At 42.3% G+C, this 23,867-nt stretch overlaps 3 protein-coding genes across 3 annotated transcripts; 1 reads left to right on the forward strand and 2 right to left on the reverse strand.

The window, feature by feature from the left end:
- Positions 1 to 4,874: 4,874 nt before the first annotated feature.
- Positions 4,875 to 5,327, reverse strand: LOC120514678 (histone H4). The gene has a single exon (XM_039735178.1). The coding sequence runs from the start codon at positions 5,231 to 5,233 to the stop codon at positions 4,922 to 4,924; it is 312 nt and encodes a 103-aa protein (XP_039591112.1). The 5' UTR covers positions 5,234 to 5,327; the 3' UTR covers positions 4,875 to 4,921.
- Positions 5,328 to 19,407: 14,080 nt separating this feature from the next.
- On the reverse strand, positions 19,408 to 19,871 carry LOC120514666 (histone H2B type 2-E-like). The gene has a single exon (XM_039735161.1). The coding sequence runs from the start codon at positions 19,832 to 19,834 to the stop codon at positions 19,457 to 19,459; it is 378 nt and encodes a 125-aa protein (XP_039591095.1). The 5' UTR covers positions 19,835 to 19,871; the 3' UTR covers positions 19,408 to 19,456.
- An 891-nt stretch (positions 19,872 to 20,762) lies between these two features.
- On the forward strand, positions 20,763 to 21,269 carry LOC120514656 (histone H2A). The gene has a single exon (XM_039735150.1). It carries the CDS (start codon positions 20,835 to 20,837, stop codon positions 21,219 to 21,221), a length of 387 nt encoding a protein of 128 aa, XP_039591084.1. The 5' UTR covers positions 20,763 to 20,834; the 3' UTR covers positions 21,222 to 21,269.
- Positions 21,270 to 23,867: the final 2,598 nt, after the last annotated feature.

Genomic DNA, 23,867 nt, shown 5'->3' on the forward strand with positions numbered 1-23,867 from the left:
TTCTGTACAGAAGCATCATCAGATCTCAGTTACCGTACGCAGTACCAGTATGGGGATACGCTTCCAATGTACTCATCCATCAGATTCAGTGCCTCCAAAACAAAGCTCTAAGAATAATAATAATAATAATAATAATAATAATACATTTTATTTATAATGCACTTTATATTTGAAACAAATCTCAAAGTGCTACAAAATTAATTTGACCCAAAAGCTCTGCTAAAAAGATAAGTTTTAATACCAGATTTAAAAGCACCAACAGTCTGTGGCGTCCTCAGATACTCGGGGAGAGCATTCCACAGTCTGGGTGCAGCTGAGCAAAAAGCTCGATCTCCCATGGTATGAAGTCTAGTCTTAGGAGTTTTCAAAAGATGTACTGATGCAGAGCGAAGGTTGTGTGTGGACGTTTGTAAGGAAATAAGTTATTTGAGGTAGGGAGGGGCATCTCCATAAATACACTGGTGGGTAAGAAGGGCAACCTTGTAATCAATTCTAAATGAAACAGGGAGCCAGTGAAGAGATTTAAGAATGGGCGTAATATGATCGTATTTACGCCCTCTCATCAGGATCCTAGCAGCACTGTTCTGAATATACTGCAGCTTTTGAAGGGTTTTTCCAGTAGTCCCAAAGAGAAGTGCATTACAGAAGTCCAGCCTGGAGGAGACAAACGCATGGACTAACTTTTCTGCATCAGCAAACGTGAGTGCTGGACGCAGTTTTGCTATATTCCTGAGGTGAAAATAAGACGTTTTACACAGATGTTTGACATGAGCCTCATACGTCAAATGTGAGTCCATTTTAACCCCAAGGTTTATAACGGATGTTGACAATGGGATATCCTGACCAGAAAAGGTAATACTGGTGATGTTAGATGACCTAACCTGGTGTGGGGTGCCTACTAAAATAGCTTCAGTCTTAGAGGTGTTCAGCTGCAGGAAATTTTGCTTCATCCATGACTTTATCTCCTCCAAACAGATGGTCAAAGTGGATGATGGCAGAGTAGACAAGGAGACTGAATTTATCCTGAGGTAGAGCGGAGTATCATCTGCATAGCAATGAAATAAAATACCATGCTGGCTGATGATACAGCCCAGGGTAAGCATATACAATATAAACAAAATGGGACCGAGCACAGAGCCCTGAGGAACACCACAGGTGACATTGTGTATAGCGGATTTAGCCTCTCCCAGGGCAACATGCTCTGTTCTTTCAGTAAGATAAGATGAGAATCAGTTGTAAACAGAGTCAGAGAGTCCAACAGTGTGTCGTAATCTGTGAAGCAGAATGGTGTGATCAACAGTATCAAAGGCCGATGACAAATCCAACAGGATGAGAAGCGATGGAGAACCAGCATCAGCCGACATCAGCAGGTCATTCGTGACTCTAACCAGAGCTGTTTCCACGCTGTGGCAGGGGTGGAAACCAGACTGGAATTTCTCAGACAAATAATTTTGTTTTAGATGAGACTGAAGCTGTGCAGCAATTACTTTTTCCAGTACTTTTGAAAGGAATGGGAGGTTAGAAATGGGCCTGTAGTTTGCAAGTACTTCTGGATCCAAGGTGGATTTTTTTAAAAGTGGTCTGATAATAGCAGATTTCAATGTAGCGGAAACATATCCAGTTTGGAGAGAGTGATTTATTATCCTGGCAATGAGGAGACTTATAGCACAAAGGTTGGATTTAACCAAAACTGTAGGAAAAGGATCCAGAGCACAATTTGATGGTTTCATCTTTATGACAATGACCTCAACCTCTTGCTGTGTAACTTTAGAGAAACAGCTGAAAGGTTGCAAATTCCCTGGCTGTGGGTCATCCATCAAGACAGGTAGTGCAGAGGAACTCGACAGAGACGAGCGAATGGTATCCACTTTTTTCCTGAAGAAAGTAATGATGTTATTGCATTTCTCCTCTGTAGCTTCCAGATGAGATTGAAATTGTGGCTTCAATAGGCGATTAATGGTAGAGAATAGTTGCTTTGAATTTCCAGAGCTATTGTTAATGATATTCAAATAAAACTGTGACCTTGCAGCTCTCAATGCTCTTGCATATGCCTTCTGATGTTCTCTGTAAACTTGCTTATGAACAGTGAGTCCTGAGGCCTGTAGACGTCGCTCAAGAATATGCCCAGTTGTCTTCATCTTCCGCAGCTCACATGTATACCAGGGGGCTGAACGTGAGAAGCAGACAGTTCTATACAGTATCTGACAGGGGCATGGAAGTCAAGTAGACTACTGAGGGATTGGTTGTAGAAGTCAACTGACTCAGTGACCGAGGAACATTCAACAGAGGAGAGATTCTGAAGATCTCTGCTCAGAGTATCTGGGTTGATCTTTTTCAAATTTCTGTAACATATTTGTCGCTTTGCTTTTGTGGGGGAACAAGGGAGTGACAGCCCCATCGAAATGACCTTGTGGTCAGACACCCCCAGATCATACACAAAAAGATTGCGAATGGGTACAGAGTTTGTAATAACCAGATCCAAGATATGTTCTCTGGAATGTGTAGGAACATCAACATGCTGTTGAAGATTAAGGTAGTCCAGTGGTTGTAAAAACTCAACTGCCAAATGGCAGGAGGGAGTGTCTACATGAACATTAAAGTCACTGAGTATAATAATGTTGGCAGAAGTGGTACAGATGGATGTTAGAAAATCATGCATCTCAGAGATAAACATTGAGTTTGGTTTAGGGGATTGATAAATAAGCAACATCGTCATGGGGAAAGGGACTTTACACTTAAATGCAAGAATTCAAATGAAGACAGTGTAGGCACAGTGAGGGGAGACAGATCCAGTTGCTGTCGGAATAATACAGCTAAGCCACCACCACGTCCAGTACTGCGGGCTTTCTCCAGGTAGCTATAACCAGAGGGACAAGCTTCATTTAGTGCTAAAAAAACCACTGGCTGATGCCATGTTTCCGTTATGCACATAAAATCCAAGCCTTTGTCCATAATATGATCTTGTATAAGGACTGATTTATTTGTGAGAGATTGTGAATTAAAAAGTTCTATTCTGAGCATTTTTGGTGTAGTAAATTTCTGTAATGGCTGTAACACAGTGAGATCCACTCCGCGTTTTCTGTTCTGCTTGGTGGATAGCGTCCTCGGAAAATTTCCGAAGCTGACCGACAGGAATCTCATGGTGTTTCCCATGCTACAAACACCTGGAGTAACATCGCTCTGATGACGTGTTTGATGAGCGACAGCGGTCCATACAGATGGAATGGATGAAGCAGAGCAGCTAGGTTGATGGTAAACAAACTTTCGCCGAGGGCTTCTGTGGATATAGCGCGGTCGGCGCAGAAGTCCGAATTCTTTTATGGCTGCAAAGCACGTTGGAATGGAATAATTGTTATGACTTAACAACTGCGGGATGGTGTATTTTAGCGTCATGCCGGTCGCCGAAAAACTAGCAATACAAGCTAGCCACGCGCCAAACGCCGAGATGCAGCCAAAAATAACTGCAGAGGCAGCGAAACCAGGCTCACAAACTCCAGTGTATCGAGACCACGGAGCAGACGTCCAAGAAAGCACTCAACACCTTAGCAGCGCTGAAAAACGCCAGAAAAAAAAACAAAAGGTAAAAAACTAAAGTTTAAAAAACAGATTTCGGGTTACTAAAATAGTCCGTATAAAAATAAAAACAGCAGCGGAAAAATAAAAACAGCAGCAGCAGGAGAAGTGGCGAACAGCAAGCGCCAGCGTCCACTCTCCTTAAAAGTCGGTCCTCCTCATGGCAAGAATGGCACTCAACGCACCATAGTATGTAACCAACGACTTGATTCATCAAGACACCAAATCCCTGTCGATTTAACAGTCCATTCAGAAGAATTCTATCAAACTATTTACCCAACTAGAAACTCGCCCAAACAAAACTCTTCAAGGGATTCTCAATACAAGAAACACAAAAGACCAAGGGCAATACTGGATGACTAAACACCTAAACTATCCTAAAATTCAGCAACAGGAACTCGCACAACCCCTAACCAAAACACCCAAAACTGATTGCTATGAGACAAGTTAACATGAATCTCACAGATTAAAAAACACAGAGATGGAGTGTGAGAGGCATTGCCTCGGTACTCCATGAGAGAAGAAAGATTCCAGTCCAGTCTGATCTTTTCAGTTTATCACTACACTCTGCAACAATGCCTGAGCCGAAAGCTGCTCCTAAAAAGGCCGTTTCTAAGAGCCAGGCGAAGGGAGGAAAGAAACGCAGAAAGTCCAGGAAGGAAAGTTATTCCATCTATGTGTACAAGGTACTGAAGCAAGTTCATCCCGATACGGGCATTTCTTCTAAGGCGATGGGAATCATAACTCATTTGTGAACGACATCTTCGAGCACATCGCCGGAGAGGCGTCTCGCTTGGCTCAATACAACAAGTGCTCCACTATTTCTTCTCGGGAGATCCAGACTGCTGTGAGGCTCCTGCTACCATGCTTTTCCATTTCGGACGAGTACAACACATTGTAAAATCGACAGTTGGGCAAAACGCCGCGGAGTAGAAATGGTTAGGCAGAAAATTGCCGCAAGGGGTGGGTAGAGAAACGTTTGGAAATGCACAAAAAAAGAAATCGGATTTTAGTGTTCCGCGTATAAATAATCGTATTCTGGGAATAAACATTGCTAAAACGCAAGTCTTAAACTAATTTGGGAACGGAAAACTAATCTTACGAGGTAAGGTTCACTAGCAATTAAGACGTCTAAAGGGGCCGGGACTGTTCTAACCCAACTGAATAAATCGCTAAACTCCTCGAAAAAGGTCGTTTCCGTCGATAACACCCCGTTGCCAAGTACTTTCTTACTACTATGGAAAGTACCTTGCCAGACACTACAGAACAGCAAAAGGAAAGCTCTCCAAATAGAAAACGTGGGCGGCTCTTAAAAGAGCCTTTGAATTACTGTACATTTAATTACAGCTTAACCTCCGAAACCATACAGAGTACGACCCTGCCTCTTCAAAGCGTATACCACATCCATGGCGGTCACAGTTTTTCTCTTGGCATGCTCAGTATAGGTGACCGCATCTCGAATAACATTCTCTAAGAACACTTTCAGTACTCCACGGGTCTCTTCATAGATCAAGCCTGAAATTCGCTTTACTCCACCCCTACGAGCCAAACGGCGGATAGCAGGCTTTGTAATACCTTGAATGTTATCTCGCAAAACTTTACGATGACGCTTTGCGCCACCCTTACCCAGTCCCTTTCCACCTTTACCACGACCAGACATATTTAACTCGTTTATAGGAATGTTAAGACACCGCGCGGATCCTCGCTTGATATAAGTAAAATGACGACCTGCTCGAACACAGCACAGGAAATGTCTGTGCGGGTTTTTTCTTTCGCAGCCGAGCGCAAGTCTCACGAACAAAGAAGCCAGCCCGCCATATGGAATCGAATTTGAGTGTGTTATAGAAGCTGCTAAATGAGTGATATACTTAGGCTTTCCTGAACTTTACTTCTTTTCTGGTTCTGCTCCATGGTATGAATGGTAACTCGCACCCTTTCAGTTATGTGGGTAAACGGTGCGTTTGGTTGTTTTTTGTTGAGAATATAATAATAAAAAAAGGCCGAATGCATATTCTTATATATACCCGTCCACTCCGTGTGCCGTTTTAAATTACATAAACAAATATTTTTATGCACAAATTAGTTCAAAATACAATCAAGTCTTTTTTGATTATTCTGAGACTAGATTTCCTAGATTTTTTCTCAAAATTACTATACATTTTGTATTTACTTTGCCCTCTTTTGCCCCAAAAAAATGATCGCCCACAAATAGTGACTTTTTTATAATTCTCCAAATCAAAGTCAAGTCTTTTTACATCATTTCTGTGGCAGCTCACATTCCTCCCATACATAAAATGTTTGATTCTGACTTACTCCTAGTGCTGGTGGCATGAAGTCCTGCCCACACAACCCTGGATGAACCTTAGCTGTTTCCCATATCATTAGATCTCTAGGGATTTTCAATGAAAAATACTATATTGGAAGTTGCACTAACAGTAAGATAAGAATAGAAAGGAATGGATAAATTCAATTTTGGTAAATGAACATGCTTTGATCCTGAAAGTGCTGCATTGCATACACTTGTTTTAATTGTTAATTCAGCTCCTTTTGTTTTTATGTAGCACTCACAGCCAAGTACAGGATCAGAGTGCACTGCAGGAGAGAAAACTAACTGGCTTTGACTATTTGTGCCGGAATACTTGGCATTCGCAGTGGCATATCAATTAAAACACTTGGAGTTTAGAAATCAGTTGAAAACTTTAATGTACAGTTATATGTGTACATGTGCGGCACGGTGGCGCAGTGGGTAGCGCTGCTGCCTCGCAGTTAGGAGACCCGGGTTTGCTTCCCGGGTCCTTCCTGCGTGGAGTTTGCATGGTATCCCCGTGTCTGCATGGGTTTCCTCCAGGTGCTCCGGTTTCCTCCCACAGTCTAAACACGTGCAGGTTAGGTGCATTGGCGATCCTAAATTGTCCCTAGTTTGTGCTTGTTGTGTGTGTGCGTTCCCTGTGGTGGGCTGGCACCCTGCCTGGGGTTTGTTTCCTGCCTTGCGCCCTGTGTTGGCTGGGATTGGCTCCAGCAGACCCCTGTGACCCTGTAGTTAGGATATAGCGGGTTGGATGATGGATGTGTACATGTGTATGTTCTACTACTATTAATAAAATTACACACAAAGAACAATATTTAATACGCTCACTCACTATCAGGCAGCCTGTGTGAATGCCACTGCGGAGCTCTGAGAGCAGCACATCCGAGGGTGGCGCAGTCATACCATATTACCAATGTGCAAATGCTGTGGTCCTGGACATAAGTGATGCAAGGAGCAATGCTTTGCATATGGGAAGACTTGCAAGTACTGTAGTCTAAGCAACCATTTTGGAAGGGTGTGCTTATAAAGTGGCATATGATTGAAAATGATGTATCTGAAAGTGATGACTACAGAACACATGGTATAGTCTTCACTAGTGAGAAGATTGAAAGTCTTAATGCCAAAGGAAAACAATTGTATACCACACTTAAAATGAACAACAAGGCCCCCGTCATGCCTGCTGAACTTAGGTGCAAAGTTCAATATAATGATTTTGAGAAATAAGCTGTGGTTCGCAACACAAAGTACACTGCTGCCAAGTTTGGCCAGGCTGAAGCTATACTGAGAAGAGATTTTGCAGTCAATGGGAGTTTTCCAAACTGCATGTACAATTAGTGGATGCACACATCCACTTGAATTAAAAATGGTCAAATCCAAATAATAACCAGTTCTATCTGGCTCAACTTGTCAACTGGAGGACGTGAGGAGGGCTTGTGCCTCCTCCAGACCGCGAGGGGGCGTTCGTCCTGGTTCTGTTGGGAGCCACGGGTCGAGGGCATGGAAGCCCTACCCTGTAGGGAACCGTGGTCACCGCCAGGCGGAGCCCCGATGCCAGTTTATCCCGTGTGGTCCTCGGCCGGGGCTGGAGCCCGGCCGGGCGCTAGAGGACCAGAGGAGGGCGTGTGCCTCCTCCAGACCGAGTGGGGGCGTCCGTCCTGGTTATGCAGGGGGTCTCGGGTAGGGGGCTGTGAAGCCCAGCCCTGTAGGGATCCGTGGCCATTGGCGCCCCAGTGCCTAATTGTCCCGGGAGCCCGGCACTTCCGCCACACCAGGAAGTGCCGGGGGGAAGATGACCGGGGAGACACGGACGGCTTCCGGTGCGCAGCCGGCACTTCCGCCACACAGGGGTGTGGCCACCATTAAGTGCCGGGAAGCAGCTGGAGCCCATCCAGCTCCCCATAAAAGGGGCCGCCTCCCTCCAGTCAAGTGTGGAAGTCGGGAGGCAGTACGACGGAGCTGGAGAGAGGACAGGAGGCGGCCAGGAAGCAAGGCACAGAAACTGTGGGCTCTGGACTTTGGGGGATTCAGTGCCAGCAGCACTGGGGTTTGTGAGTGCACGTGATTTGGACTACTTTGTAAATAGTGTAAATAAGTTGGGTGCAAAAATGTTGTCCGTCTGTCTGTGCCGGGGCCAGCGTTCACACAACAAATAGGATTAATGAAATCCACTATTCCTATGGAGCTGCACAAAGTAGAGTACGTGACCAATTGACCACACTTATATTCATTTGCTATTAGTACATTGATGATGTTTTCATTGGACCAGTAACATTTCTCCCAGGAGAAGTCATTTTTGATTTTGATCCCACTCCCCCGTTGTGCTCCTCATAATGTTTCAATTGCTTCACAACAGTCAGTGAAAGCACAAATTGATCAATATGAAGTCACAGATCACAATAACCCAGTTCCAGAATTAACCAGTTGAATATGTAATATGCTAATTAAAAAAAAAAAAAAATAGAGAAGTTGAGGATTTGCATTGACCCAAAGTGTTTCAGCCATAATTTGAAACAGTCACATTACATCATGGCAGCACCAACCCCTTGTCTGATTGAGAAATGACTCTATATGAGCCTGTAAACTGTCTCCCAAGTTCACGTGTGTGACACAGCCCCCCACCCAGCCTAGACCCATCGGGTAAGGAAGCCCGAGTTAAGAGCTTATGAACCTGAGAAAGAGCATCTGCATTGGCCTGGAGAGATCATCGGCGATAAAGGACAGAAAATTTAAAAGGCTGGAGGTCTAAGAGCGATTGAGTGACATGTGTGTTCAACTCCTCGTGCACCACCATCCACTGAAAAGTACCTCAGTTGTATTACTGCTCTTTTAATTGCTAAGGCTTCCCGTTCAATTGCCACATACCTGGTTTTCCTGTCCAGCAGTTTTCAGCTCAGGAACATAACAGGTTTTTTGACACCATCGACACTTTGACTCATACACAGCTCCCAACCTTGTGTCTGATGTGTCAGTCTGGAGAATAAATGGAAAAGATAAGTTAGGTGCAAACAATACTGGTGCCGACATAAGGGCCTGCTTAAGGTCATAAAAAACAGCATCGGATTTTTCATCCCATACTGCATGATTTGGACTATCTTTCTTTGTTAAATCTGTCAAGGATGCCACTTTCTCTGAGAACCAGGGAACAAATCAGTTGTAGTACCCAGCTAATCCGAGAAAGGTTTGGACCTGCCTCTTGGTTTTCTTACGAGGCCGTTTCAATATGATGTGTACTTTAAAACACTGTGGTTTGACCTTGCCCCAGCCCACTAGGTAGCCAAAATACTTGGCTTTGAGTATTCCAAAGAAACACTTCTTTGGATAAATTCAGTATCCGGCTTCACCCAGAGTAAGGAGCACCCAAACCTGCTTGCTCTATGTATTTTTTCCTTGTGTCAGAAAAGATGACAATGTCATCCAAATAGGCGTCAATGTAGGTGTTGTGGGGACAGAGCACTTTATCTATCAGACATTGAAACATAGCTGGTGCCCCCTGGAACCCAAAATGAAGAACGCAATATTGCCAGTGTTAGAGAGATATCAATAATTAAGAGACACAGCTCACATTTCAAAGTACACCTCCCAGCAAACATGAGATGGAATGTTAAAAATTGAAAGAGATACACGTGTACTATAGTAGTCACTTCCGTGTAGAGAAATATTTCTTTGTGATAACTAACAGTCAGTAGTGTCCTGAATTAATAAGAAGTGTGCGTTAATGACCAGAGGTGGGTTTGTGTGTGTTTTACTTCTATGTTTTTATACGTTAAGATGCAAAGCTGTTTAAAGTGTACTGTTTAGCGTTTATATGTTGGGAATGTGCCTTAGTGTTATTTACATGCAGTAATATTATTTAATAATAGTCTTGCTTCCTCCCGACTCTCGCTCTGGCTGCTGGGAGGGAGCCCCTTTTAAGGGAACCCGGATGGGCTCCAGGTGCTTCCCGGCACTCCTCCGCAGACATGCCCTTGTGTGGCAGAAGTGCCGGCTGCACATCCGGAAGCCATCCGGGTGTCCCCTGTCATCTTCCCCCAAGCACTTCCTGGTGTGCGGAAGTGCTGGGCTCCAGGGCTGTTCAGGCAGCGGGGCGCCGCCTGGCAGTGGCCACGGGCCCCTACAGGGCTGTGCTTCCATGCCCCCTACCCAAGGCCACCAACGTAACCAGGGCAGACACCCCCTCGTGGTCTGGTGGAGGTACAGGCCCTCCTCCGGTCCTCCTGGGCGTCCCAGCTGGGCTCCTGCCTCGGTCGGATGTGGCAGATGATGGTCTGGAAGTGGGGCACCGCCTGGCTTTGGCCACGGGCCCCTACAGGGCTGGGCTTCCATGCCCCCTACCCGAGGCCACCAGCGTAACCAGGACGGACGCTCCCTCGCGGTCTGGAGGAGGTACAAGCCCTCCTCTGGTCCTCCTGGGCGTCGGTGCCACAATATATATATATATATATATATACCTATTCAAATACAGGTGTATATCTTCAAATAAATAAGTCAGTTTCATTCTGAGCTGCTGTGTGGAATTCTCTGCATCATTTACCACTGTCCTGATGGACAAACTGCAGTGAATACTATAAGTCCTGAACACACTACAGATACAGTAGTTCTTTGCTACAAATTTTAGTCCTTCAAGCCGAAAAGTGTGTTTAGAATGGAAGAAGAATGTCAGAGTATCAGTCCAACAGTGACTATCCTCGACGCTTGACCCGTCTACCAGCCCATCTTAAAGAATTTGAAGTTCAGTATCCTAGTCAAGTTCCATTCACATCTGTGGCCCATACAGCATGCCCATCACCGGATCAGGAAAGGTATTAACAGCATGCCAATAAATGCTACATCCCAATGAAGTCAACAAGTAACTTTACAGCCTCATCTCCTACCAATAAGTACAGTTCCTATGGAGGAGAGAATAGATTGCATGCTACAGTGGATTGATGGGATGTACAAGATATGAAAACACATTAACTTCAAACAGAAGATGCTGATTTCTTACCACTGAGATACAAATTAGTTATTCATAACCTTGTGCCTGTCTTGATGGCAGTGAACCTAGTACAGGCCAAAACTTCATTCACCATATAGCATCAGGAGAGTGCAGAGACCATTGCTCTCCACAACCAAGTTATCTGTTGCATACTCCTACTAGACACTATCAAGATCTCCAGAAGTCAGAGCCACTGGAACTGACTCAGACCTATTCAGTACCTAACGAACACCACTGTTCTTATAATCCCATGTTGTATTCTGATCAAACGGGGCAGCAGAGCAGTGTTATTAAGCAAGAAATGACATATAGAGGTCCTAAACCAACCATTCCATACTTCAGCCATAGGGACCCCAGCGAGTTTGCCCGTGTCAGATTAGCTCTGATGAACTTACTGCCAGAAGATGCCACTGAGCTTTTTAAATATCAGGTGTTGTTGAATCATCTGAAGCTAGAAGAGGCATGTCTAATAGCTGATTCATATACCTATACAGACACCATGGCATCATTAACAGAAAGATTCAGACAACCTCATCAACTAGCTTTGAGCAAAATAGCTGCAGTTATGGACTTGCCTGATATTCAACCTGATTATGCAGCAGGATTTGAAAGGTTTGCCCTACTCCAAACTTTAGGTCCAGAAGGTGATATTGAATTATGTTGTGGCTCACATGTTGCTCGCTTAATAACCAAGTTACCTTTGGAGCTGCGATCATCCTTTAGAAGACAAATGTGCTACCAACCGGGCACTATTTATACCCTTCTGGATCTGGCAAAATGGCTTAAGTTTGTATCTTGGTGTAAAAAATATGAAGGTCAGAGCAGAGGCAAAGGACACAAGGATCGAGTGATGCACAGACCATACAGCAGAAGAGATATAGGAGCTAAAACCCGACAGACCATTGTCTTTCATTGAACAGAGCAATCTTCAGTGTCACCTACTTCGACATCATCAGCGTCAGTGTCACAGTCTACAGGTAAGAAGCCTGAGAAGAGCAAAGTTTTCTGCCCATATTGTGATAGCACTGAGCATTACCTGAGTCAATGCTCTCAATTTCAACACCTTAATAAGGATCATATAATCATTTGGATTAAAACTAAGAATAGGTGTTGGAGATGTGGATGAGCCCACCAAGCTGCTCAGTGCACACCGAAGAAACCATGACATCTCTGTAACAGGAAGCATCTTCAAATCCTGCATGAAGTAAACGATAGATCACCAAAGGAAGAAATTTGTTTAGTGAGTTCTGCCAGTGAAACTCTGTACCTAGATAAACCTGAAGGCTCCAGCCGTGTCCTCCTTAAAATAATCAAAGTTCATCTGAAACACCAAGATAAAGTTTTAGACACATATGCTATTCTTGATGATGGATCAGAGAGAACAATCCTGTTATCTGCTGCTACCCAGAAACTAGGTCTGAAAGGAAAACCAGAGGATATAATACTAAGGACCATTAGACAAGATATGAAGACACTACATGGTGCTTCAGTATCCTTCAGAATAGCTTCAGTTTTGCAACCTTAAAAGAATTATGCTATCACAAGACCCTTTACAGCTTAACAACTGTGCTTTGCAGAACACTCATACCCAATAGCAGACTTGCAGTAACAATATAACCACTTAAAGGGTCTTCCACTACAGCCTGCTCATAAAACATGCCCTCTCTTGTTGATTGGAGCTGATCATCTACACTTGATCACCCCTATTGCACCTGTGCACCTTGGACAACCAGGAGGTTCTGCAGCAGTTAAGGCCAGATTAGAGTGGAAATTACAAGGTCCAGCACAACTGCTTAAAGAGAACCTGCAATCACAGCAATGCCTTCATATTACCCTCACCCCTTCAATGTCTGAACTTTTCAGAAATGTTGAAAGACTCTGGCAATCAGACATCATCCCTCACAGAAATGAGAGACTCCTAACAAGGTCTAAATAAGATCAAGAGGCCATGGATCAAGATGCCATGGATTTACTGCATGCAAAAACAATAAAGGTAATGGTAGATGGTGTAAACCTCTATGCCATACCACTGTTATGCAAGAAAGACATGCCTTGTCTACAAGCATGTAAAGAAGCTGTTAGGCCGAGTTTGCGAAACATCAAAAGACGTCTGTCAAAGGACTCTACAAAGGTAGCTGCATACAATGAAGTAATTAAAAAAACTGGAGGAGGCTGGATATGTTATTAAGTTACCAGCAGAAACAATTACCTACTCTGAAGAATCTTGGTTTATTCCTCACCATATTGGTCAGCATAATGGGAAGAACCATGTTGTATTCAATTGCTCCTTTAAATATTGTGGACATAGCCTGAATGAATACCTGCTCCCTGGGCCAACCCTTGGTCCGTCCCTATTAGGAGTGCTCTTACATTTTAGGGAACATCCTGTAGCAGTAGGTAGTGACATTAAAGGAATGTTTCACCAAATCCACCTTTTACCTGAAGGTAAACCTCTTCTCTGATTTGTATGGCGTCATTTGTAAAGTAGCATTTCCCCCCTTATCTCTGAATGGCTAGTACTTCCCTTTGGCACTACCTGTAGTCCTTGTTGTGCAATTTTTGCTCTTCAATGACATGTAATGGACAACACTGAATCAGGGGATGAGATCTGATCCTTAGTTGAAAGGAACTTCTATGTAGACAGCTATTTGCAGAATCTACCATCAACCCAGAGGGCAAAGCAACTGATAGACAAACTAAGAGATCTTTTGTCAAATGGCGGATTTGACCTTTGTCAATGGGCTAGCAATTTTCCCAAGATACTAGAACATTTGCCACAAGAAGCTCATTCAATCAGTACAGAACTCTGGTTGTCCCAGGATAAATCAGATTCCACAGAATCCACTTTAGGCTTGAAGTGGCATTATTCCTCAGACACGTTCAAGTACAAGTCTCATCCAGTGCAGAAGACAACTGTTACTATGCAACACATATACAAAGTAATCACCAGTCAGTATGAACCTTTGGGATATATTCTTCCATTCACCACACGTGCAAAAGTCCTGCTCCAGAAATTGTGGAATAAACAAAGACACTGGAATGACCCTATTTTGCCTGAAGATCTATTAAGAGCCTGGAATGATTAAGAGGGAGAACTTCACACTCTGGATAAATTTGTATCCCAAGATGTTATACGCCTGTTGATAGGGACTTATTTCCTATTACCAGACAGATTCACATATTCTGTGATGCCTCTGAACAAGCTTATGGGTCCGTTTCTTACCTAAGAACAGAAGATAAAGATGGTAATATTCATCTTACCCTAATTATAGCCAGATCTAGAGTTGCACCAAAGCATCAACAAACCATACCAAGACTAAAGTTATGTGCCACATTAAATAGAGCACAGGTATCTAAACTCTTAGAAAATGATCTTACTTTAACAATAAACCAAGTGGTGCTGTGGTCTGATTCCACAACTGTATTATCCTGGGTACAGTCTGAATCCTGCCACTTTAAAGTATTTGTGGGAACCAGAACAGCCACAATTCAAGAATTAACAGATCACTATTCTTGGAGGTATGTGGACTCCAACAGGAATCCAGCAGATTATATCACACGGGGTCGAACACTAGCTGAATTATCTGTACCACACAGATGGAATCAAGGCCCATTATTCCTTTATAAACCAGAGATAGAATAACCAATAATGCCAAATATTATTGTTCCAGAAATTGAAGCAGAGCAACGGAAGAATGTCTTCTGTGGTAGAGTACGGGGACGTCTCCTCTTATTCCTAACCCTAGGGAATATCATACATGGGGGGAACTAGTAGAAGCTGTAGTTCAAAGAAGAAGTGACCAAACCAGTCCGACTACTGAAGACTATCGAATGTCAGAATTTCTTATCTTTCAAAATTCACAGTTAGACAGTTTTCCTGAGGAATATATGTTGCTAAAGAATGGAAATCCTGTTCCTGCCATCAGCAGACTTTTTATTTTAGCACCAGAGTTTGACACATCATGTCTGCTTATCAGAGTTGGAGGTCAATTTCGCCGTATTGAAGGGATTGAGCTGTCATCAATTCATCCTATTGTTTTAGACCCTCATCATCCAGTAACTACATTAGTTATTCAAGAATATGATGCCAAACTTCCTCATCCAAGTCCCAAGAGAGTGTGTGCTGAATTAAGGAGAAAGGTCTAGATCCTAAGCGGCAGAGAAGCAGTTCACAAATTCCAACATACTTGCACCACTTACCATAAACTAAAGGCAAATCCCTAAAATGGCAGATCTACCCCTAACAAGATTGAAGCTTTACAAACCTGCCTTTTTCAGCACTGGCATGGACTACTTTGGACCATTTCAGGTTAAGATAGATAGGCACTGTGAGAAGTGATGGGGCATTATCATTAAGTGTCTCACTACCCGATGTGTCTATTTGGATGTTCTCACTAGTATTGAAACAGATTCCTTCCTAATGGCACTCAGAAGGTTTATGAGGCCAACACACCCTACTCAGCTACTGTCTGGCCAAGGCACAAATTTCCATGGTGGAGAGAGGGAGTTAAGAAAAACATTTTCCACCCTTAGTTCAGAGCTTCAGAAACTGCTTGCAAAGCAAAAACTCATTTTCCACTTCAACCCACCAGGAGCACCACATTTTGGTGGCACATGGGAGAGAGAAATTAGGTCCATGAAGCAGGACCTTTACACCACAATAGGTTCACAGTCGGTGTCTGAAGAGGTACTTAAAACAGTTCTCATCAAAATAGAGGGAATCCTAAACAGTAAGCATCTGGGGTATGTGTCATCAAATGTTGCTGACTTGGACCCAGTTACACCTAATTTCCTGCTGATGGGGCAGCCTGATAGTTCTCTACCGCAGGTTGTCTATCCCATAAATGAACTGATGGGGCGATGGAGTTGGAGACTCCAGAGTCAAGTGCTTACTGGACAATTCTGGTTAAGTTTTGTCAAATACTATTTACCCAATTTACAGGCCAGAAGAAATGGGATAAGGAGCCTGAAAACCTCCTAGAAGGAATGGTAGTCATGCTCATTGATCCTCAGCTTCCTTGAGCACTTTGGTTAATAGGTAGAATCATTAGAACATTCCCTAGCCCAGATGGTCATGGGCTGCAGAGGTAAAGGTGAAGGATAGACTCTATATTAGGCTTGTTGATCTTCTTATTCCCCTTCTGGATATTCAATTTCAGGACTCTGATACTAATCAACCATAAGTTTAATATTTTTTTTCTGTTTGAAATAAATAGAAAACATGCATAGCATATTTGGGGGTGGCAATGTTAGAGAGATATCAATAATTAAGAGACATGGCTCACATTTTAAGTTGCACATTACAGCATGCACGAGAGCGCAAATTATGTGATGATAAAAAGCGAAATAGATGCACATGTACTACAGTAGTCATTTCCATGTAGAGAAACATTTGTTTGTGATAACTAAGAGTCAGTAGTGTTCTGAATTAATAAGAAGTGTGCGTTAATGATCAGAGGTGGGTTTGTTTGCGTTTTACTTGTATGTTTTTTATACATTAAGATGCAAAGCTGTTTAAAGTGTACTGTTTAGCATTTATATGTTGGGAATGTGCCGTAGTGTTATTTACATGCAGCAATATTATTTAATAATAGTTTATGGTATCTGTGGTGGGCTGGCGCCCTGCCCGGGGTTTATTTCCTGCCTTGCTGTGCTCCTTCACTGAACTGGTACTTCAACCACATTCCAGGTCTGAATCTCAGCTTTAGCTTTGAGACTCTCCCTTCACAATGCCTCTACAAAATGCCTTGTCTTTTGCCTGTACATTTTTACCACCAGCCCTGCTTCTCACAGCTCAATTGGGGTCAGTGGCAACTCAATCTGCCACACTTTTCCCAAGCTCTGCTGGTGTCCACACACCCAGGTTAATGGACCTTAGAAGATGGAGAATTGTTGGTGGAGCTAAACAGATGATAATCTCTCACCTTTCTTCCTTCCCAACCCCCCAACCCACAACTGTTGCTGCAGACAGCACCCCAGATTACGAATCTGAGTCTCGAGACTATCCAGCAACTCCTCAGGAGAACCAAGCAGATCAGGTTTAGGTCTCTAAGGAATTCAGTGCTCTGCTAAGTTGGATTGTATGTCTTCTCATCCCACTGCTGACACAAATGTAGCACTGGCACCAAAAACCACAATGGAGAAATTGCCTGCAATTTAGATGACTCTTTGAGGTGGCTCAATTATACTAAAAAGGACTTCTTGCCTTTTACCACACTAATTGGAAAAGAGCATGTGAACTTTGCAGACATTCTATTTACATAGCTGGCCCTGCCACTGGTGATGTAATGCCAGCTCATATGTGGGTGACTCATCCCTTGCTGATGCAACTTTTCAACACTGTTATAATGTTTACTTTAGAGCCAATTAGTAATTTCCTTGTTAAAGTCAAAGTAAGTTAGGTATATTTGTGTTAACTTTGAGTGTCTCTACAGTTCTTATAAGGCACTGTAAACTAAGAACATTCCATTTATTAATAACGTTTATATTAGGTTTGTATTTTAACCCCTGATAGTGACATCTAGTGACCAACTACAGTATTGCAACTAATTTAATTATACTTGTACAGTACAGTATATGAATTTGCAACGTTATATATTATTCTTTGTGTCAAATTTTATTGATAACTGTTTTCTATTTTATTGTAGACTACAGATGTGTACACATATTATAATAAAAAAAATCCTAGGGCGAGACAAGACTTTTTAGCCTGGGATGAGACATGACTTTTTCAGAGAGATTCTTTCACGTTCCACGAGATGAGACTTTGTGCCAAGAAATTTAACTACACCTGGGGCCACAAATAAAAGACAAAGAGTAGATGACAAAGTAGAACGTTGTAAAGAATTCAAAAACATTGGTGTGATACACATGCAGAGCAGGTTAGAGATAATGAAAGTACTAAAATTTGAAAATCTCAAAAAAATTATAGTAAAGATTGCATTAGCGCAAACAAATGGAAATTATTACTCGGTGAAATAACAGAACAGCGAAAAGTTGTTCGGATTTTAACTAAGTTGAAGACTTGTAAATCGTCTAATTAGTGTTGCCATGGGGGAAAGTAGTGTTTCTTCCCAAAGAGGAATATCTGCGAGAATTAAAAGATTTGTTGTTTGGTGAAAGTGAAACCCATATACGTGAGCAGCAGAGACACAAAGTGGCGCAGGCCAGTGGGGTTGGCGAGCGAAGCAAGCAGGGGGCAAAGCACCCTAGTAACTTCATATTAAAGTCTTGAACTGAAATCTGCTCTCCAAGTGTTTTAATCGACACGCCGCTGCGAATGCCAAGTATTCCTGCACAACCAGTCAAAGCGTTTTACTTTTCTCTCCTCACTCTGATCCTGTGCTTGGCTGTGAGTGCTATATAAAAACAAACATCTAAATTAACAATTAAAATATTAGCGGCCTCTAAACTAATATCAAAAGGAGGGCTCTAAAAATATTCACAACCAAGAGAAATCAATAAAAACATGTTGCTCATTGTCTGTGAAAATATTTTTAAGCAAGAGTCTCAGAATATTCGAACAAGACTTGATTGCATTGTGAATAAAGGTGCACAATGAAATAATGGTTGATGTAATTTAAGAGTATGCGGAGTGGACGGGGATATATACGAATATCCTTTCGAGTATTTTGTCATTTGCTTATCAAAAACAGAAGCATTTCTCAATTTAAACGCATTACTTTCCCAAACGACTGAAAGGGTGCGAGTTACAATTCAAAGAGCAAAACCATAAAAAGGGAAGGTTCAGGAAAGTTTACGTGAACCACTCATTAAGCAGCTTCCAGAACTTTCATTCACAAATGGTTTTACATGGCTGATTTGCTTCTTTGTTCGTGGTTCTTGCGCTCAAAAGGTGAAGAACAAATTCAAGTCGCGATTTCCTGAAAGACCACACAGACATCTCCTGTTCTGTGTTTGAGCAGGTCGTCGTTTTATTCACAGGACCATTACGCTTTTCTCAGTAGTCGCTCAAATATCTTTACCTAAGAAAATGTCTGGTCGTGGTAAATGGGGAAAGGGACTGGGTAAGGGGGTCGCAAAGCACCATCGTAAGGTGTTGCGAGACAACATCCAAGAGCCACCCACGTTTTATTTGGAGTTTTTTTTTTTTTTTTTTAAAATGAAGCACTTTAGAGATTTACTTGCTTAATAAGGAACCTTTGAAAAATTCACTGCGTCAAAAAGCCAAATTTAGAGATACGCGCCGAGGTGGAACGAAATCGAAGCAGCTTAGCAAGTTTAAAACGCTCTTTATCATTCTCGGTGATTAGCAGGATCACGAGTTAAAAATGCCTATATTGTCCACTGCCATAGGAAATGCAGTGGTAGAAATCTTGTGCCGATTCTGTCCTTGTTTTGGCTTTTTCCTGGATTAGACATTGTTGTACTCGCCTGCTGCACATACGTCCGCCTGGGTTAATAACCAAAACGGATTTAACACCTGACGGATGACAGCACCAAATTGGTTGCGGGCAGAGCACGCCAACGTGTATAGAAAAATGGATCAGAATAATTCCCAGGTTAATGGAGCTCTCTTTTAGAGCTGGTGGGTGGCTCTGAAAAGAGCCGTTTGTTTCAAATAGGTATCGTCTTGCAGATTACTTGGAGCTGGTGTACTTGGTAACCGCCTTGGTACCCTCGGACACAGCGTGCTTAGCAAGCTCTCCCGGTAACAGAAGCCTCACAGCAGTTTGGATCTCCCGGGAAGAAATGGTGGAGCGCTTGTTGTAGTGCGCAAGGCGAGAGGCTTCACCGGCGATGCGCTCAAAGATATCGTTTACAAACGAGTTCATGATTCCCATTGCCTTAGAAGAAATTCCCGTATCGGGGTGAACTTGCTTCAACACTTTGTACACGTAGATGGAATAACTTTCTTTTCTGGACTTTCTGCGTTTCTTCCCACTCTTTGCTTGGCTCTTAGAGACGGCTTTCTTAGAGCCCTTCTTAGGAGCAGGAGCAGCTTTCGGTTCAGGCATTTTGAACACTGGTGCGATTCGATAAAAACAGAAAATTGCGTCTTCCGGGCTCCTCTTTTTATAGGCAGTCATGCAAATAACATTCGCGGTAGCGTAAGGCGTAGGTACCAATCGCATGCTAGCAGAGGTCTCCTTCGTTTCAGATACGACCGTTACGTTATGAATGGGTCGGAAGTCGCGCGCACTTTTGTATTTGGATTTATGTTTTTCAAAAAGTATATTTTAAGATCTTTCTTACTTTGTTAAAACCTCCAGTATGCCTATCTGCTTTAGGGCAATGAACTCTCGTGGCAGATACCATACATGTTAGCCTATCAAAGGAGAAAAAGCAAAGTAACTTGAAGGCATACGCATGGCATAAAACTGGTAGGGAGGAAAGAAAAAAGGGGCAATAGCTCGGTAATACGCTTTTAAACGGGATTCTGGTAATTTGGAACAACGATTCTGTGCTTTATAATTAACTTAATAGTTTTTACTTAAACAAGAAATGTCCTTCGCCATTTCGATAATAGTTTTGTAGCTCCACTCATTTCTTTTTGTACAAAGAGAAATCACGAAAATCGTTCACGTCACTACTACAAGGCAGTAAATACAAAATAAGACACTGTATACAGGCCTGCGTTATTTTTTCCTGTATTGCTCCATGTGCAATGTAGATTTTATAACGTATGTATATATATATAATTAAAATGTATCAGTTCAATGAAATTCAGAAAAAGAGACAATGTGTAAAAAATATATATACGTATACGTGTAAAACATAGGAGCGATCAAAACGTTGTTTTTGTTCACAGCTGTATTTTTAAACTTGAAGTGCTGTTGAAAGGGATTCAATAGCCATTCCTTGGACCCGCCCCCAGCCAAGTGACGTAAGAGCACGCGCAAATCAGCAGTCAGTTCGTTCAACTAGTCGCGCCCAAAGAAAGCCTTTATAAAAGCGCAACGCCGGTGTCTTCGGTTATTCTACTCAACTGCAATTCATTCTTGTGTTCATCTGAAGATGTCTGGAAGAGGAAAGACTGGCGGTAAGGCACGTGCTAAGGCTAAGACTCGCTCTTCTCGAGCTGGCCTGCAGTTCCCTGTCGGCCGTGTTCACAGGCTCCTGAGAAAAGGCAACTATGCTGAGCGGGTGGGCGCTGGTGCTCCCGTCTACTTGGCTGCTGTGCTTGAGTATCTGACTGCTGAAATTCTCGAGTTGGCTGGGAATGCTGCCCGCGACAACAAGAAAACCAGAATCATCCCACGCCATCTTCAGCTGGCTGTGCGTAACGACGAGGAGCTCAATAAGTTGTTAGGTGGCGTGACCATCGCTCAGGGTGGTGTTCTCCCAAACATTCAGGCCGTGCTTCTGCCTAAGAAGACAGAGAAAGCCGTTAAGAGCAAGTAAGCAAAAGTGATCCGTTCATCAACCCCAACGGCTCTTTTCAGAGCCACTTATCTGTTCAGACTGGAGCCTTTGTTCATTGAGTTGTTACATTTTCATCGAGCAGGACTCTTTTAATATATGTATCCTGCTCCCTGTTTTTATCATGCATTACTGCGATATGTTACTTGATCTGTAAAATTGTTTTGTTCTTGATATCTCTTAGAACCTGACCTGAAGCGTCCCTGATCTATCTTCCGACCTGAGCAGGGTAGTGCCATATCTGGCACAGTCTAATGCTCCTCGATCTATGAGGGTGCTAGTAATCGCCTCGGTTTTTCTCGTTCACATTGCATATATGTGGGGTCCTGCATTGGGAGATAAACTGAAAAGGGGCAATAAACTTGCCTTTATATTGTACAATTCTCATTCACAGTTCTTCAGGATAAACCCATTTTACATTGCTTAAGATCACCCACGATAAAATGCAGTATTTGTACACAAGTAGAGTGATCCCTCGCTATATCGTGCTTCGACTTTCGCGGCTTCACTCCATCGTGGATTTTAAATGTAAGCATATCTAAATATACTGTATATCACGGATTTTTCGCGGATTTCTGCGTGCAATGGTTCTTTTAATTTATGGTACGTTTGCCCAATTGATTTCATACAAGGGACGCTACTGGTGGATAAAAATACAGTAAAATGTACGGGTACTTACCAATAATGAATGACATTGTTTGAAGATGACGATGAATTAGCTGTGCAATACGATGAAGGTATGTAATGAAGATAATGACTGCTGCACGGCAGTCGACACAGGCTATTGCTATCCAGGCTTCGTGAGCTGAAGAATTCCTTAAACTTGTTGCACATGTTAGAACATCATCAAAAACAGATGACCCAAGCCCCCTACCATCACCAGCAACAACAACATTGGTTATAAGGATTATTAAGGGAGGGGAAATATATAAAGTTGCCTGCCTATGCCGTTCTCTGAGTTAAAGGCTGGGAAATGAAAGACATATCAGATTATGGAACATTTTTACATACAGTGCATCCGGAAAGTATTCACAGCGCAACACTTTTTCTACATTTTGTTATGTTACAGCCTTATTCCAAAATGGATTAAATTATTTTTTTTCCTCAGAATTCCACACACAACACTCCATAATGACAACGTGAAAAAAGTTTACTTGAGGTTTTTGCAAATTTATTAAAAATAAAAAAACTGAGCAATCACATGTACATAAGTATTCACAGCCTTTGCCATGAAGCTCAAAACTGAGCTCAGGTGCGTCCTGTTTCCCCTGATCACTAAAAACTAAGAGGACTGATTTAGGAACATTTATGTTATGTAGAATGTCCACTGGGATCTAGGCCGACTTTTGACCTTTGAACACTGCATATTTTGTTTTTTATTCTTTAGCCTAAATGGACTTTTTTTTCTGTCCTCTTGGCCATCTGATCTTACTTTGTTTTGTTGTTACATATTCTTTAATATTTTTGCGTAACCTTAATGTTTATCTTTTCTTGTAACTTTGTCATCTTGTAAAACAATTTGAGCTACACTGTTATATGAAAATGTGATGTATAAAAAAATGTTGCTGTTATTAGTGGAAGAGCACAAGGAATAGTTCTGTCTCCTTTTCTCTTAACCCTGTATAACTCAGACTATAACTATAACACCTGGGGCCTCATGTATAAACGGTGCGTATGCACAGAAATGTTGCATAAGAACTTTTCCACGTTCAAATCGCAATGTATAAAAACTACACTTGCCGTAAAGCCATGCACTTTTCCACGGTACCTCATACCTTATCGTACGCAAGTTCTCCACTCGGTTTTGCAGACTGGCAGCACCCAGCGTCAAAGCAGTGCTACTGTTCCTGTGTGGTTACTCCTTATTTTCCTGACGCGGCTTTATAAATACACTTAAACTAACCCCATATTGTTTATTAGTGTAATGCATCTGATTGTAATTAACTTGTAACAATATAATGGTCCAGGGATAGCCATAGTATTCCAATTACCACAACTGCTTTAGCGTTGTTACTCTCACTGCACCTTCTTCTTCTTTCAGCTGCTCCTGTTAGGAGTTGCCACAGCGGATCATCTTTTTCCATATTACTCTCACTGCACAACTTGGAGTATTTATATAACTGTATCTGAGTGTGAATCACAGCAGCAGCTGATCGGAAAGAAAATTATCTGGATACAGAATCAAGCACACGCTACCTCAGTCACGGCAAAACGTTTCAAAGCCTTTCCTGTACGGACCTCGCGGTTCAGAAACAGTTTCATCCCAAGAACTATAAACACACTCAATTAATTGCTCCTTGTAGAACTGTTTGTATTTGTAAGTACAATTACCTCACTGTAAACTTGCACTACAGTTATAATATTGCACAACCTGAGCCACTTTATAAAGCGCATATTTACATATGATGACAATATCATTTTTAAGATGAAATGCAGCAAAATATGCTTATTATATTATACAGGTAAAACTTTAACTTCATTTAAATAATCTATATTCTTCACTGAGACTGGCATGAAGGATAGAATAATTAAACATGTACTACGAAGATAGTTCAATGTTCTTTAAACGTTTTGAAGTATCGGCTCTCTAAGCTTACAGATGGCTTAACGTCTATTACAGAGCTGATT

The sequence above is a fragment of the Polypterus senegalus genome, chromosome 14 (assembly GCF_016835505.1).
Source record: "Polypterus senegalus isolate Bchr_013 chromosome 14, ASM1683550v1, whole genome shotgun sequence".
Classification (NCBI taxonomy): domain Eukaryota; kingdom Metazoa; phylum Chordata; class Cladistia; order Polypteriformes; family Polypteridae; genus Polypterus; species Polypterus senegalus.